This window comes from Sinocyclocheilus rhinocerous, unplaced genomic scaffold (assembly GCF_001515625.1).
Source record: "Sinocyclocheilus rhinocerous isolate Xijiao unplaced genomic scaffold, SAMN03320098_v1.1 scaffold1694, whole genome shotgun sequence".
NCBI classification, from domain to species: domain Eukaryota; kingdom Metazoa; phylum Chordata; class Actinopteri; order Cypriniformes; family Cyprinidae; genus Sinocyclocheilus; species Sinocyclocheilus rhinocerous.
Genome location: NW_015626863.1, coordinates 503,818 through 521,978, shown reverse-complemented (window position 1 = coordinate 521,978; position 18,161 = coordinate 503,818). Strand labels below are relative to the sequence as shown.

The following is an 18,161-nucleotide window of genomic DNA, read 5'->3' as shown; positions in this document are numbered from 1 at the left end:
CTTATATTGTTATATTGTTGCTAGGTTGTTGCTACATGGTTGTTGGCCTGTTGTAGGTGGTTGCTAGGTGGTTTCTAGGGAGTTCTGGGTGGTGGCTAGGTCAATGCTATTGTTTTAAGTGGTTGCTAGGTTGTTGCTGTGGGATTGTAAGGGTGCACTAGGTGGTTGCTAGGCAGTAGCTAGGGTGTTCTTGATGGTGGCTAGATGTTAAAGTTAACAAATTATATTGTTGCTAGGTGGTTGTTTGGGTATTTTAGGTGGTTGCTAGGTCGTTGCTATTGTTCTGAGTGGTTGCTAGGTTGTTGTCGGGGTGTTCTGAATGGTTGCTAGGTTGTTAATAAGCGGTTGCTGCACAGTTATAAGGGTGTCCTAGGTGGTTTCAAGGCAGTTTCTAGGGTGTTCTGAGTGGTCACTAGGGCATTGCTAGGTAGTTGCTAGGGTGTTCTGAGTGGGCTTGGTTGTTATGAAGTGGTTGCTATGTGGGTAGTAGTGTGTTTATGTGTTTTTTAGGTGGTTGCTAGGGTGTTGCTAAGTGGTTGGTATGCTGTAAAAAAATTGTCCCCCAAATCTTGAATATGGCTACTTTCTTGTTTAAAAAGATAAATGACAATTTGAAAAACAAGTTTTTGACATGACACCCTATTTTGAATGTTCACTCAGAAAAAAAAGGTTCAAAAGCTTTCACTGGGGTTGTACTTTTGAAAAATGTACACCTTTGTACCTTATTTAACCTTAAAGAGTGCATATTAGTACCTTAAAAGTACATACTAATGCCCAAAGTGTACATATGAGTGCCTAAAGTGTACATACTAGTGCCTAAATGTATATTTTAGTGCATAAAGTGTACATACTAGTGCCTAAAGTGTACATGAAAAGGTACCCCAGTAACTTTTTTCAGAGAGTGTGCTCAGCATCTTAACATCACTCTGAAGTGTCCATTTTGGTCTGTCTGTAGTTTTGGCAGCGAGCTGCACTAAACCTCTGCAGTTCACCAGACCTCTGAACTAATCCAGAGCAGATAACACACCCGTATCAGCAAGAGGCAGAGACTAGTGGAGTGCAGGTTGATGTTATCTCTCTGTGAGTGTGTCTGGCCTCATATCCGCCTCAACGGCTGAAATCTTGCATCCCAGAAATGCTTTCAGGCAACAAATTCGGTAATTTACCATTCAAGCGCCCATCGCCGACTATGTAAACACACATGGAATACCCTGTTAATTACACAATTTTGTTGATTTAATTCGAACTAATTGCGCAAAGAACTAGTGCGAGTGAATCAGGTGTTGTGCAAAGCGTTTTCTCATATTAAGGAAAAATCATCCAAAGCGGATGCTTGCCAAGTGATGGGAGATCAGAAATGACCCCCAACCGCAGGCATAAAGAGAGAAAGGAAAAAAAGGTGACTCAAATGGAAAAAACAGAGCTGAAGAAGAATGAAATGCTTGGCTCATTCATTCTGAATGTTCAAAAGTCCCCGAAGTGCACTATAATGTTACTATTATCATCACCTTCCAGCAGATATCATTCCTGTCTCGGGGCTGTTGAAACACTCCCAAAACTTGTGCAGTGACTCACAATGCAGTTTCCATTTTACATACGCCTGAACGCTGCGAGCAACACTTGCACAGATGGAAAATTCGTAAAACTTTTATTTTTTGCTTGTAAAATTTAAAAGTATAAAAGTATGATTTCCCTTTTTTTACTGAAAGTAAAGCACTGTAATATTGAGACAAATTGGTTGTGATGAATTTGGGAAAAAAACCATCTTAGACTTTTTTGCATTTATGTGAAAAAAATCAAGACTATCTAGACTATATGTTATACTATATTATAGATATTTTGTAATATATTTAACTGAAAGTAAAATATTTTTATATTATTAAATATTGTTATATATAAATATTTTATATTATTAACCAGAATTCTTAATTATGAACAGTTAATATATATATATATATATATATAAATTAATTAATCACCATGATGTACTTCTTCCAAATAAAATCTTTAATCAACTTGCAGTCCGATAAAACTGTGTAGGAATTTTTTGTCAAGGTGCTCCCTTGAAAGACCAATAAATCTCAAGCCAAGGATGGGATCTCCAGGCTTTTCCCTTTTGATTGTTGACTTACACAATGCTCAGGACTGATCTGGCGCGGGTGGTGTTTCCTCAGGGCACACAATCATGAGCTCGGCGTGAGGGAGCGGGGGAGCAGAGCGTCTGCGCCACATCCTCCTGAGTCAGAGATCTTACAGCTGGACCCGACAGACCCTTGTTACTCAGCAGACACAACGCTACAAACACACAACACCACCAAACATTACATCACACACAAACACACAATCTGGAGCACATCTGAACCGTGTATTTTTAGCTTTGCCAGCCGCTAGAATGACTGTAGCTAGAGTTGATTCAGTCAGCAATTTTAGTCATGTTTACTCAAGTAATCCACCTGAACATTAGAGTTTATTAGCATAAGTTTGCATTCCTGCAACAAGATAGAAATGTTGATTAAATATATATATATATATATACACTGTATATATACGTATTCAAAAGTTTGTGGTCAGTACAATTTTAACAAGTTAAAAAGAAGTTAATATTTTATTAGGGAAGATGCATTAAATGTATGAAAAGTGACAGTAAAGATAAGTGTGATGCAACACACTCAAAACCAGTCAGAACATATTTATTGTTTATTTAGTTTTTTTGTGGATTTTAGATGAATGTGATTTCATTTTGGGCGAAGCTATACTGATCCAAACACAACTAACAAAACATCTTGTTGCTCGGTGCTACATGCTGTTAGACAGAGAATTGACTTTCATGGAAAAGATAGCTTTATCGCTTATCACTTTATCACATCGAGTCTGGATACGACATGGTGTATAAGATCATAAAAACAGTCTACAGCTTACAATGTGACCTTCTGACCCTCAGTATATATTAATGCACGTCTCATCGACTGCACTGATTCAGAGCAACATTCACTTGTGAAAGTAAAATGACAAAAGCCGACACCGACCTGGTCAAGCAATCACAGTGACAGGTTCATATTTTGTGTCTCACTGTGCTTCGGTTGACAGGGCCATATGTGGATTTTACATTTACCGGCATCGCGTTGGAAATCAGAATGCATGAATGCATTTTAAGAGCTTATATAAATGGTCCTCGGAAAGGGCACATCTGATATCCAGCCGTGTTTATTTGAGCCTCATGTGCTGGTGGGTTGGTGCTGTTCGGGCATGTTTTTTGACTACAATACCATCATGCGGTGGATATTTTCTAAGGCTTGTTTGTTCCAGATTCTTTTGTCTCCATGGTTAAAGACTATGAAGCTAAATGCAGGTACTGGCTTGATTGTGAAATGTAAATCGATCACTTCCCATTTCTGTTTTGTTTTGGAATAGGCCTTGATTTCAGGATAGTTTTGGCAACAGACACGATTCATTCTGAAGGGGATTTTAAGCATTACTTGAGCCTATTTGATCTGCAGTTGACGGGTCCAATCAGTTTGCTAGGTTTTGAATCTGCTGAGTGTTGAAGCGGTTAATGGTTTGACTCGAACATTAGGTGTGGCTAATGGTTTTTGCACTAAAACTATTCAGGTTAAGTGCTGCAATAAAAATAAATAAATACATACAATTTTGGTCATTTTCAAAATTAAATTTGTCATCCTAACAATAAAAAATTCTTGTTATAGGCCTTATTTGTAAAGCACTTTTTACAATACACATTGTTTCAAAGCAACTTTACAGAAAATCATGATGTTAATATTTATAATATCTCAATATTTTCATGCCTTATAGTCGCATTTAGAAGATTAGAGCTGACCAATAATAGAGTTTACATTTTGTGACAATACAATCAATATTTCGCCATACACGAGTATACTGTATGTATGCAGATAAAGTTGAACATACTTATATATCCAACTTTATATAAAGAGCTGTGCAATAATATAGCTAAATTTTGTGACAAAATAAAAAATCAGGCAGTTGAGACTTACTATATAGTATATGCTGCTTACTATATAATATATATTGCTATTACGTAAATGTACTGTGTATATTCTGATAAAGTTAGATATATTGTATATCCAGCTTGCATGTTTTACAAAACATAATGTGAATAGATTTTGCAGAAAAAGGTAAACCTGTTTAGTTTGGTGTCTGGCTTGATCATGTGAACACATTACATGTAACATGAGTTTTTTCAAGTAACTAGTAAAGTAACGCATTACTATTAAATTTACAACTAACTGTCCAAGTTAATTTTTCAAATAAGTAACGTAAGTTACTTCTAATGCATTGCAAGTAACGTAAGTTATATAAACAGATTACTTTTTCAAGTAACTAGTATAGTAACGCATTACTATTTATCTAAATATCGGAGTTACTTCTTCAAATAAGTAACGTTTTCCAGTCACCGTGTTGATAAGAAGTTGAATTGGGAGTGAGGTGCAGGCTTATTATTTTCATTTTTGGTGCAAAAGGGCCAAAAAGTTGCCAAAAGCGGAACTTTTCGGCTTTTTGTTATTAAAAAACAAATAAGCAAGCCCAGCCCAGATTTCAAAAAGAAACACAAAAGTAACATAATGCATTTCTTTCCATAAAAAGTAACAAAGTAACACAATTAGTTACTTTTTTAAATGGAGTAACGCAATATTGTAATGCATTACGTTTAAAACTTACCCCAACTCTGCATACGACTCAGCCAAAGCATAAAGCTTCTCTTATGTGTATCCATGATATTGTTTTTTTTAACGTTTGCAAACCAGCAAATCTATAAACGCTAGCTGTGCATCAACAATTGCGCTAAATTTTATAGAGAGTTCGTGTCTGGCATTGACACACTAGCGCTACCCAGAGTCCTGGAGGTACGTTAACTGAGGCTAGTCAAGCACTAGTGATGTGTGTTGGGAGATAATCATCCTTGTAAGCAATATAAAATAAGTTAATGTAATAGCAGTGAAAACATCATAACAGTCATAGATGGGTGGGAAATTAAAGTCATTCATCCTGGATGACCAACTTCATTAATAAGCTAAAAATAAATCTCTTTCCTTAGATTGTGTTTCATTAGACTTAATAACAACAATCAGCCACTTGCCTGCATGGTGTAAGAAAAACAATCATTTTCTAACGAACTGATTAGCTTCAATTGTAAATTGAAAGATGTAGTGTACTATAAGGCTTTAATGTTTGCTCAGTTTAAATTAAATCCCTTATGACATAATATGTTAGAAATAAACACCAGCATGTTAATGTTGTGTAGCTGAATATGGTAGTTGGTGCTTTCAAATCCAAGATTGGCGTTTTGATTGGAAAAACATTTTAGCATAAAATCCATAGATAATGTTCACAAAGGACATATTCTTCTCTTGAAACATAATTAAAACATAATTTATATATAGATTTGTACTTTGTATGGATGTCCTGGAGTTATGAAACTCTCACATGGATGGTAGATATCTTGTAGGTCATCAAACCAAATTACCTTGGATCTGGCATATGATTGTGTTGATATTGACTGTAATTGATTTAGAAGCATGTGAGCGTCCTACTCTCATCACATGATAGATCAGACATCTTAGGTTAGCAGAAGATTGTAATGATATTTGCCTAAGAAGCAAGCACAAACATGTCTAGATGTTCGGATTCTTTCCTTCCCTTTTTCCTGATGTGCAAATGTGATTTGACACAAGTATTGTTTTTGGTTAGTAATGTGGCTACTTGCACACTGAAAGCTAATTAGATTCATTCAGCTATTGGCTTTAGGAAAATGTTAGGTCTAATTACTCTTCATTATTTTATTTTATTATTATTATTATATTTATTTATTTATTTTTGGACCAATCACTGTTCTAACATACTGTATTGATTAGTTATTCTCATGCATTTCAGTGTTATGTAGATTTAGCATGCATGTTGCTATAAAAACCAAGGAATACAAGTGTCCTTCGCTTCTGGAAAATCCAGCTAATTGGTTAAGTATCTGTGTTTTGGAACACAGTTTGGTTCAGGCGGGTTATTAGGTGGACAAAAATGCTTACTATGTTCCAAATACCAACATCAACCACCTTAAGCTGGTATTACCAGCAGGTTGGAATCCAACTACCATCTTAAAGGGACAGTTCATCCAAAAATGAAAGTTAGGTCATTTACTCACCCTCATGTTGTTCCAAACCCTGTATGGCTTTCTTTTTTTCTGTTGAACAAATAAGAAGCAATTTGAAAAATGTCTCCATATTTTTTATTTTATTGAATTTTATATTTTATTTTATTATTTATTCATTCATTCATTCATTCATTCACTCACTCTATAAAATGGAGATCAATACTTACCGAAACTGGTTACTAATATTCCTCAAAATATCTCCTGTTCTGTTCAGATATATATATATATATGTGTGTGTGTGTGTGTGTGTGTGTGTGTGTGACTCACTTTTGTCTTTGGAGTTTGGAGATCTACTAACGTCTATTTCCAGTTAATAGTGACCTATTTTTCAGTGAATAAAAAAATTTAATTTCTTCACACATATCTATAATATGACTTTAGATGACTTGCAATATAGTGCATGTCATATGGATTACTTTTATGGTCCTTTCTGAAGCTTGAAAATTTCAGTTCCCATTCATTTGTGCAAAAAAAAAATATTAAAATGTTTGTTTTTTTATTCCTTTGAAGACAGAAAGTTAATTTTTGGGTGAACTATTCCTTTAACAGCAATAGAATGGACCTTTCAGGCTACTAAGAGAAGAATCTTTTTCTTCAGGTCAGGCTTCTTCTATCACACACTAACCAGAACAAACAGGCCTTCAACCAGCTTTCTAATCGAATCTGTTCTGTTTACAGGAGCCGCTGCATTAGTGTGAAGTCAGCAGGTTGCAAAGAGAGAGAGAGAGACTAACAAAGATAATGTACTTCCTTTGTAACCTTGTCAGATCTGTCCTCGAGCCATGGTGATGGTAGTCTTGTGAGGGAGAGGCCTGACATGACGTGGGGTATCAAAAGTTCAATGAGCATGTGACAAAAGAGCAGAGAGTTAGAACCATTTGAACGTGTTCTTGCAAATTGCATTAGAAGCAGGTTCTGTCACACGTTTTCCTGACGACTGAAAGAAATTGGACAAGAACAGTTTACTGATGACCTCAAAGCTGATAGATGAACTAAAAGCCACATATTTGATTTTGTGTTGTCTATAAAACATATTCGCTACATAATGTGCCAAGTTTTGTTATGATAATAATCTGCCAATATTATGCACAAAAAGTCATAATATTTATTTGAACTTCCAGAAAGCCACAAGATATGTGAACACCTGTATGGCATCACAGGGGGTCCTGAGGTGTGTCATGGTGAACACCTGGAATAGTGCTTATAAATGAAAATGTATCATTGGAATACTGGTTATCATTCACTATAAGATCAGGAATGTTTGTTAAATAAGCCAATAGCATCAGTTTTGCTTTCATGTGTATTTTTAGGTGATTTTGCAAAGGAGTTAACAGCTGTTTACTTCAGTTCAAAATTAGATTCAGTAGCTGAATGTTTGAAAACCCGCTGGTTTGCGCAAGTCCTGTGAGTTCCCACTGTGTACTGTGAGGTTGCTGAGTAATAATACAGTAAAGGACTTTCACATGTGCGAGAGCCAGTCTGGCTTTGCTATAGTGGCTTCTTCAGAGACCCGGAGTCTTCAAAGAAATTGGCAGCAAAGTGAGATCAACATAGGGAGGAGGTGTAACATTTGGGATTCGTTTGGGAGCCGAACAGGTTCGCAAGAACAGGTTCATGTGGGCACAAAACCACTGACTTTAAAATGAGGACATTTCATTGAGATGCACAACAAAACTTCTACATCTTGTGATGTTCCCACATCTTTTGACCACTTAATTTCCATGACTTTTCAAGTTGGTTCTGACAAACTTAGAATCCTGAACATAAATGGCATCTCCACCAACGTGACTTTTAAATTAATGATAGTTCATACAACTTGCTCTTTCCTTCTTCTGTCACAGTAACTGCAAACACATTTGTAGCATGAAATACTTAAACTGCACTTTGATGAGCTCCCACAATGCAAGTTAACTGTGGGAATGAGTCAAACCATATTAAAACCAGCTCTTTCCATCACCCTTGACCATGTTTAATTGTAATTTCTAAACTTTAACTGTTAATTCAGATTTTTTAAAAAAAGAAAGAAATTAGCATGCTTTAGCAACAGATTCAACAGCACAGTACTTTTCATGAGATTGTGGTAAGAAACGTTCCTGTTAATGTGCCGTTATGCGCCTTCTCATTTGCATATCATTACAAAGACTATACACATGTAAACATTGGGCTAATTGTTATTGGATGCAAGTGTTAAAAGCTTAAAGGATAGTTCACCCAAAAATTAAAATACTGTTATCAGTAGTGTTGTTTTGGACCCCATTCACTTTAATTGAATCGTTTCTCTTCAAGAAACATTCTTATAAATAGCTTCTTTCCACAGATAAAGAAAGTCATGCATGAACTATCCAAAGAGTATAGATGCCAAATAGATATGGACCATCGCTGAGTTATTCAAAAAGTGTACATTTTATTTTTTGTACAAAATCATACCATTCATTTACACTTTGCAATACAAAGTACAATCATATCAGTGTCATATACATTCAGATAAACAATTACATGGCAAAATCTCTGAAGTTCCTGATGAAAAAGGCACATGGCAAAGTATTGCATGTCTGAGTGCTGGTTTAAATACTAGTTTTAATTCAAGAAAACATCATTTTGCACTTGTTCCCTGTTTAAAAACATGGCATTAATTATTCCTTTGGTCTCAAGCTCATTGGTGTGCCACCATCTACGGTGTGAAATGTCTGACCGATTACCTCTCAGAAAAGAAAAAAAGAAACAAAAAGTGACCGTTACCCATTTAACATTTAGTCACAGGCATAAACCGCTTGAAATTATTGCTTATTAGAGAGGCTACACGTTTAAAACCTCCCAAATATTACGTATCCGTAAACAAATGTACAGTACACATCAACCCGACCCAGACAGGGCAAATACTGTTGAAATGGAAGGCACATGACGGGCGCATGAATCTGCATTTACACTGAAATGAAAAGGCTTGTTAGTCAATGAATTAAGATCACCAGGGATCCAGTAAACAGTCTTTTGTTTTGTGCCGTTTCCTTTCTGAGGGTGTCGAAGGTTCTCCAGGAACCAAACTTAAAGCAGAAAGGCTGTTTTGGTTCAGTTTTACTTGTTAGCGTGTAGCGTCTTGGTTGGAATCTGATCTCTGAATGACTCCACAAACACTTTATTCATTCAGACCCTGGGGTGGTGCATTTTTAAATTGCTTTTGGGATGCATTTTGCGCTTCGTATCCAGTTTATCACGAGTATACTGACAGGAAGAGCAGATCCGAGATCAGCGTTGACGATCGGAGGCACTTAGTGAATGTGTGTGTGTGTGAGTGTCTCAGTGTGCAATGCAACAGCCAGATTCCTCATGTTTGTGCAGCAGCGACATGCGAGAGAAGGTTTTGGAGCAGTTCTTGCACTGGTATTTCTTCACGTCTGAGTGAGTTTGCAGGTGAGCTCGGAGGTTGGACCGGTCTGCGAATGCACGACTGCAGTGGGGGCAGGAAAAGGGTTTCTCACCTAATGAACACAAAAGTCATGTCAGTTCATATTGAAGTACTGCTGCATCATGCAATGCAATGTCCAGCACAATTACTGGCTACAAAATGTGCAAAAAAGCATTCAATCCATATCATGCAACAAGAACTTTAGGTGTGCATTAAAGATCTGCACTTTTCCACATCCACATGCTCAATTATGTGGTCTTCTCACCTGTGTGCGTCCTAATGTGTCCTTGCAGCAACCAAGGTCTGGAGAAAGCTTTCCCGCACATTTTGCAAACGCACGGCAGCGTGTGTGTCCTTATGTGCATCTTTAGGGCCCCTAGGCTGACGTATTCCTTCTCGCAGTACTTGCAGCTGAATGATTTCCTGGTCTGTGCGTCGCAGTGCAGCTGCTTGTGTTTCATGAGTCCGGAATACGTGCTGTAGGACTTGTTGCACAAACTGCACTGAAACTTCTCAGCGTCTGACAGTTTGGTCGACTGTATCCGCTCGTCTTCATCGCTCCTGGGGCTCTCCGAACCGCTGTGGTCTTTATTAGAGGACATGTCGGAGAGGGACGAGGGGTATCCGGAGATGGGGGACAGGTCGCTGGGCAGGGGTGACAGGGGCAGGTTGCTGGTAGTCCAAACTGTTATGGGGTTGTACGAAACCGGGCTTAACACTTCAGGTATAACAGGCACCGGGAGGGTTTTTAAGACATATGGAGAAATAAACACTGCAATAAAAGGGGAAATGCAATCGTATTATTTCACTGGAATCAGTATTTGGGTACTTGACATAAAATACTTGAGAAGTTATATGCTATATTCTTAAATCTGAAACTATTTTAAATGCATTTTCCTTTTATGGCCATATTTATTGAGAAAATTGAGTATTTATACTAATAAAAAGTTTTTTTTAAAGATATGCTTTCCCTAGAGCATTCATATAACTTTGATAGTAAACTCTAGTTAAATGTTATGCACACATTTAATTAACTTTACATGGAGTTACATTCAGACAATACTTTTACAAAACTGATACCAGGTTATAATTCGCCAAAAAACAATCCTAAAACATGTGCACTGGATTTTAAAATGAGACGCTTTGGAAACAATCCTAAAAGTGGGATCAAATAAGAGTCAAATAAGATACAAATGGATGCAATTAAACGGCTATTTTGTCAGTTTTAAGTTTATTCGGCAGAAACTGTTTCCACTAGGATCATTTGGATTGGTTGGCAATTATTCCGTTTTAATCCACATTTAGTCTACATATAAAGACATCAAGAAAAAATAGCAATGGATCAATTCAATAAAAGTAACTTTTTAAGTGTCTTAACTTTAACGAAGACTTGCAAAACACTAAAAAAGTTGAACTAACTTCCAACTTTTCATTATTAGGTGTTAGAATCATCAAGTTTATTACCTGTTGGACTCTCCAGTTCACTATAATTCGGTTTCTTGGCTGCATTGAAATGCTTCTTTACTAGGAATGAACGAGGCATCCTGGAATACGTATAAAGTTGACTGGCAGATATAATGGTCCTCTCTTCTCTTTTCTAAAGTCAAATCACTGTAATCCTTATTGCTCGGTCCGGCAGGGCTTCATCTTCTAGCGCAGAGCTGCTCTAACACTCCAGCATCTCAGTGCAAAAAACAAGTAAATACTACCAATCAGGTGCAAAGGGAGGGGCCGAGCGTTCGAAACGTGCATATTCATGAGCTCCGGTCCAATCGAAATAGAGGCGTGGCTTTTAGGGGGCGGGGCCGAGGCGGCTTAGGAAAGCAAGACAGGTGTTCACGCTAGGGATATGTATGGAGGTGAATTAATGTTCAGACTTGTCACAGATGGTCAAAGCACACAGGCATGCCATTATTCCTGAATGTTTAAAGCAGGATAACCAATTAAAAAAAAAAAGGTGATCCTTAAAAGGGAATGGAGGCTAGATCTTGTCAACTCTTGGTCCTGATTGATTTGTGAATATTCAAAACAAAAACAATAACATTAGACTTTATGTTGGTTTGGTGGCGTTTAATTGTACTAGATGTTCCCCTAAAGTGTTCATTTTGGCCCCTCTCACTAGTAATGTTTAAATAGATGTAATGTCAGTTTTCGTATCCAACCTTTTTTAAAGTTATGTTTTCAAAAATAGCAATTTCATATAAATTTAAGCATGGATTTAGAGTTAAAGTTGTTTACTGAAATCCAACATAAACGTTCAAGATAAAGCACGTCTAGTTTAATCGCAGTTTGCTAGCGCCCTCTTGTGTTTACGCGAAAAACTCTAGTAGCCTATAGCATGATTTAGTTGCCTCTGAATAAGGTTAATTAGGTCTTGTGTAATATTTTTTTCTATGTATAAACAATGAAAATGGCTTGACAAGTAGCCTAAATTAAGGTTAAAACAGAATATTTTAAATACGTTGGCCTACATAAAAATGTCACCAAGATTTTCTGAAAGAGTTCATTTAATGTAGGCCTACTGTATAGCTACTTAAAAAATTATATACGACGTGATGGACCATACAATCAATAAACCAGTTGATTAGAGCAATCAAAAGTCCAAAAAAGCACTGTTTTTTTTATTTCTTGAGTGTTAAACTTAACATTTTCCATTCTAATGTGCTTCTTCTCATTTTTGTTTGTGCTGTATTTTTATTAAAATAAATGCCATTGTGTTTTGTTTACGCGAAAAACTCTAGTAGCCTATAGCATGATTTAGTTGCCTCTGAATAAGGTTAATTAGGTCTTGTGTAATATTTTTTTCTATGTATAAACAATGAAAATGGCTTGACAAGTAGCCTAAATTAAGGTTAAAACAGAATATTTTAAATACGTTGGCCTACATAAAAATGTCACCAAGATTTTCTGAAAGAGTTCATTTAATGTAGGCCTACTGTATAGCTACTTAAAAAATTATATACGACGTGATGGACCATACGATCAATAAACCAGTTGATTAGAGCAATCAAAAGTCCAAAAAAGCGCTGTTTTTTTTTATTTCTTGAGTGTTAAACTTAACATTTTCCATTCTAATGTGCTTCTTCTCATTTTTGTTTGTGCTGTATTTTTATTAAAATAAATGCCATTGTGTTTTATTTTGTTGTCTAATGCAGTGCATTTTAAGTGTGCCTTGAGTGTCCAATTTATTTTTGGAAGCACAGTAGCCTATATTCATTGTGTTGTAAAGTCACTACATTTTTATGCTGATAGAACCCATTAGCACCTCTTTACATTTAGACTAGCAGCTATTCTAGAAGCGATTCATAATTGGAGAGCTGCTTTTAGATGGGTATTTCAGTGAAAACAGGACAAAGAGTGTTTTCAGAGTTAATGATGATAGGTTATAATTGCTCAGTATAGACCTTAGTCAGAGTAGCGCTGACGGGGATTAATGAAAACTAGGCTGTGAGGGATAAAATACAGTGCGCTCAATGGATTGTACTGTTGTTTAATAACGGAACGTTCTTCCGAAACAAAAAACTTTCGGTAGACAAAAAAATTCATAAACCAGTTTTGAAAAGTTGAGTTGTTAAAAACGTGATCTAGGATCTAGGCTATGACATTGTAAAGATTGTCGATCCCTCACAGTCTCGTTTTCATCCGCGTTAAATTCAATGGCTTTTAAAGGGGTAGTTCACCAAAAAATGAAAATTTGATGTTTGTCTGCTTACCCCCCGGGTAAGCAGATAAACATCAAATTTTCATTTTTGGGTGAACTATCCCTTTAATAACCCGATTAAGGTCTACTTTAGTCAAACAACTTAGACCAAAAGAGACCAATATATATATTTGGCACATAATGATTGAAAACTGTAGGCCTATACAAGATGATATTTGGATTCGTTTTCTGTTCAGAAAAAAAAACCCTGTTCTGTTCAGAAGCATCCTAAGAAAAGTGAATAATAGGTAAAATCAATAACCATCAAATGAAGATTAAAAGATAACCATCATCATGTGAATATAAAGGAAGCACCTCTCAATAGGCCTCTTGTCTTGAGTAATTAAAACAGGCACACACTAAGCAGATTTTCTTCCTCTTCTGGGGGAATTTTTAATTGTAAGTCAGATTTCTTATCTGCCAAAACTAATTACAGAAATTGGGTAGTATCCTTTGTTCATTGCGCAGTAAAAGCAAGGGCATTCATTTCTCTGTTCTCAATGACACAAATACATTTGTCTGTATTTCTCTCTAAGTCCTTGTGTTTGACAGTATAAGCACAGTAAAAAAATGTTGTTTAGCACTATTGCCTTTGTTTTATTGCAGTAAAACATTATATACTGAAAATATATTGCATTATATTTTCTGTACAAAAACAATACAGCATTCCATTTGAATTATTTGTAAACAGTTGCCTGTAATTTGCAATTATTTATGTCAACCAGTCTTGACAATTGTTTGTACATGCATTGTTGACTCCAATCACACAGGGCTTGATCAATGTATGGATGAACAGAGACTGGATTGTGTTTGCTGAGAGAGGGGAAATAAATGTGAGCGCAGCACAATCGGGCTCCTTCACAGCCTCTGGTTCAAGAGATCATAGTAACGGCCTTTTTAGATAAAGTGCAATGGGAATAGATATCCAGCAGTATGTCTAATGACCTAATGTATGCTTTTTTTTAATTAATGTTAATCTGCTGCGGAGACTGTATAAGCAAGTCATTGTAGCTTTATCTAAAGCGACGTACAGTAGTTATTACAGAGACAGTCGCTCCAGAGCAACCTGGGGTTAAGTGCCTTGCTCAAAAGCACAATGGTGATTGCTCACGGATAACCTATTGTGGGAGTCAAAATTGTAACCTTTTCACTATCAGCCCAGATGTTTAACACCTATATCCTGCATACTGAAAATCAATGGAGAATCCAATAGAAAGAAAGAAGGAAAGAAAGAAAGAAAGGGTGTTATGAGGCAGAGTTAATTATCCTTTTTAAAATTAGCATTTGCATGTCAGTGATGGATAAAAAAATGCAAGAAAACCACAGCAGATAGAGAACATGCTGACTGCACGTATTACTGACTACTGCATACTTACTAAAACAGTAGCCTATGCCAGAGGCTCTTCATACTAAATTCTTTGAGTCTTTCCTGTAGGTCTAGCGTCCCTGCGTAAACTCATTGCTAAAACTGAAATATCTCTGCTAATTTGAAATGTTGTGTAGAAACATCGTTGGTTATGTAAAGCTTTGTGGGGAATGTTCTCGTACAGCCCGTGGGTTCCTCTGCCTCCTTCACCAAATAATACCGCATTGAGAAGCACGCACATGATGGAGCCTTAAAGTGCCACCCTCTCATGCGTTTGTGCACCGCGTCTTTTCCCCCACAGCTTTGATTTTCAGTTATTAATATTCTGCTAATATATTCAGACTAAAACGCACAGATGTTTAGCAGCGGTGAACAATGACGGAATGAAAGGGCAGAGGAGAGAGAGAGGCGAAAAGCGCTTGTGATTAGCATAGGCACGTTCGGTTCATTTAGCGAGTCGGTTCGTTCGGGCGGTTCGTTCCAAATGAACCGGTTCAAAACACAAAACCACAAATTCGATTGAGTCATCGCTCGCAAATGTTTGCGGATGTCCCTGCTTGAGGTTTTATATTACATTTAATTTATAGATAAATGCCGATTTACTCTTTATAGCCATTTTGTAATTAGGTAAGCCTATAGGCTATCGCGTTGTTTCGTATGTCAGTTTAATTCAAAACATAGTTCTTTAAGTGGAAGATTACTGCAAGCTGCATTCTGCTATATAATGCACACTATTGCTACATTCACTACATTCTACATAGTAATGCAATACTATGAAGAATGGTAGTAGCCTAGCCTGTTTAGAAAAAATAGCCTACTTCTCTGCATTATTAAGTATGATGCATTATGTTTTGCACATTTCCAATATTCAGATGGCTTTTACAACGTCCAACATGTGCATGAATGATAAAAAGTGACCCAATTTTAGGGCACTCTGTGTGTGCGCACTGCATGTGTCCTAGACTGATGCACTCAATTTGTCTATTGATTCTTAGTGTGACGAATGAACTGTAATATCAGTGTTTTTTCCCCCCGTCTATCATTGTTTGACCAGACAGCCAATACATTTTTACACAAAACTGAATTAAAAATGCAGAAGAACCATATTTATTTCCACTGAAAACGGTACGCCACATAGGCTACTAAATCACATCATGAGGTCATGTTGTTTTAAATAGTAAAAATAGAAGACTGTGTAAAATAGTACTAAAAATAGAAGACAGTGTACAGTATATAGTGCGCAGGTGCAATGAGTGCCGTTCCATTTCGAATATAGCCAAAGTTCTCCCACATGCGAGTGATTTCGCTTTCACACGCTTTGCGATTCGGCTCGATCGAATCATTCCGAAGAACCGGTTCAAAGAACCGTTCGCTCGCGAATCGGACATCGCTACTTGTGGTTTTCAGCCGGTCATTATTATTGCTCAGGATGCCTAGCGACAGCAGAAGATATGTAGATGGAAAGCTGCATGGCTCGGATTGCGGAGGATGCTGGAGAGCAAGACGACAGATGTGTCTCGCCTGTTGTGGGAATATAAACTAAGCGCAAGTTTAAAGGACTCGCTTTGGGGTATTTTGCCAAGCGGTTGCGGATGGAGACTGTGCATTAGTGGTCGTTATGATCCGGAGGCTGATGATCACTCGTTTTCACATAGACAGTGATGACAAATGCAAGAGGGATGGAAGAATTGTGAACTTGAATGAGTGGAACCAATTGCAAATCACCCACAGTTGAATATCAGGTAAGCTTTTATAACTAGCAGTACTGGGATTTCCATCTAATGCAATACAATAGATGCACATATTTTAACTGACCCATCATTTGTCTATTTGGTAAGCTTTTCTGATAAGTGTTTCTAACCAGATTAGTCACCATTCATACAGATCCAATTATGGAGATTGACAACTGAAGGAGTGAGATCCAGAATCTCACTGAACACCCATCCAAATGATCTAAAAACGAAGCTTTGTTGCCTAAACTTGAGAACACAAATGAATGTATGAAGCCTTTGATGCTGCATTAGAGATGCTGGAGCACAGAACAGCCTGCTTGTGCACGTTTTGCTGTGTCAGATCTTCCATTCACATCAGGTGCAATAAAACACATACATCCTTGTTCTCATCCTTATGCTAAACATTGTCTTTCAAATTGTTCTTGGGCTGGCAGCCCTTCAAAGATGAGTCTTTAGGGACGCCCATCATTTTTAATTAAGGGTTTGCATGCCCTCAAGCACCCAATTTGTCCTCAGTTTAATGTGATTGAATAATTCATTTAAATAAACATGTAAATATGATGTAGCTTGTTAATATCTGGCATGCAAACATCTCCCAAAGAGATTTTTGTGTAAAGCTGCTTTGAAACAATATGCCGAAAGCAGCGTAGACATAAAACTGACTTGACTTAGCACCACAAGTGTCCAAGTGTCAGACGGTCAGCTGTCATCTCTTTCGTTGCGATCCATCTGTGTGTTGCATGTGTTCACATTCATATCCATTATATCAATTACATGTTTATTTTGCTCTACTAAGCAAGTAACTAGAAGGAAGACAGTGCCACCTGCATTCTTCAACATAAACAGGCCAGCATTATCATAATGTTTTGCCAGCGTTATCTACGACAGGTTGTTCATTACGCACATACACCCTATAGTGCCTCATTAACACAAAACACTGTTTAAATATAGTGATAATGGTTCACCGTGTCGAGGGAGGAGTGACTGTGTTGTGTGCGTCGTTGACTCAACCTGAATGTGACCTGCAGACACCTGGTGAATGTCTTGTGGCTTTCCATACCTAGAAAGATGTCTTTCTTAAGCCTGTCTTGTGTTTCATGGTTTGATATAGTGCAAACAAAAGGAAAATTCTCAGATATAGTTCTCAACCCAACCAGAAAAAAAATATATGCTGACAGGTAATTAGGGAGTTGAGTTTTTTCTTGAGCTATTCTGTCAAGACAGTAGGAAACAAATACAGATTTAGAGTTAGAAATAGAGTTTATGTTTTTATAAACATTCATAGACATGATTTCTGAGGTGATAAAGGTTATATTCTAATGAGAACATGCTATAAATATTCATATAACTTTAATGAATATTTAATGCTTGATGTATCTGTTGCAGACAAACATAAAGGTTTTTATACCTTTAGATTTTTAAAGGAATAATTCATCCAGAAATTAAAATTTGCTGAACATTTATGCACTCTCTCATGGGAACAGATTTGGAGACATTTAGCATTATGATCACTAGCTCACCAATGGATCCTCTGCAGTGAATGGGTGCCGTCAGAATGAGAGTCCAAACAGCTGATAAAAACATCACAATAATCCACAAGTAATTCACACAACTCCAGTCCATCAATTAACATCTTGTGAAGAGAAAAGCTGTGAGTTTGTATGACATTTTTAACTTTAAATCCTTGCTTCTGGCCAAAATACCAATTTGTTTAGAACAGTTTTGGACTGTTTTTGCTTGTAAACGGTGCTTGATCTGTGCATATTTCTCTCCTGATT

At 36.9% G+C, this 18,161-nt stretch overlaps 2 protein-coding genes across 4 annotated transcripts in view; one reads left to right on the top strand and one right to left on the bottom strand.

Annotated features, from left to right (window-relative positions):
* Nucleotides 1-8,817: 8,817 nt before the first annotated feature.
* On the bottom strand, nucleotides 8,818-11,264 carry LOC107718193 (zinc finger protein SNAI2-like). Its single transcript, XM_016525176.1, has 3 exons — nucleotides 11,049-11,264; nucleotides 9,850-10,356; nucleotides 8,818-9,657 (listed from the first exon to the last, which is right to left on the bottom strand). The coding sequence occupies exons 1-3, from the start codon at nucleotides 11,125-11,127 to the stop codon at nucleotides 9,476-9,478; spliced, it is 768 nt and encodes a 255-aa protein (XP_016380662.1). The 5' UTR covers nucleotides 11,128-11,264; the 3' UTR covers nucleotides 8,818-9,475.
* Nucleotides 11,265-16,093: 4,829 nt separating this feature from the next.
* LOC107717311 (gamma-1-syntrophin-like) overlaps nucleotides 16,094-18,161 on the top strand; it is a 50,004-nt gene continuing 47,936 nt past the window's right edge. For all 3 annotated transcript variants that reach the window (XM_016524024.1, XM_016524016.1, XM_016524029.1), the window contains exon 1: nucleotides 16,094-16,392. The gene's annotated coding sequence lies outside the window, so the exon portion shown is untranslated. The remainder of the gene's footprint in view (nucleotides 16,393-18,161) is intronic.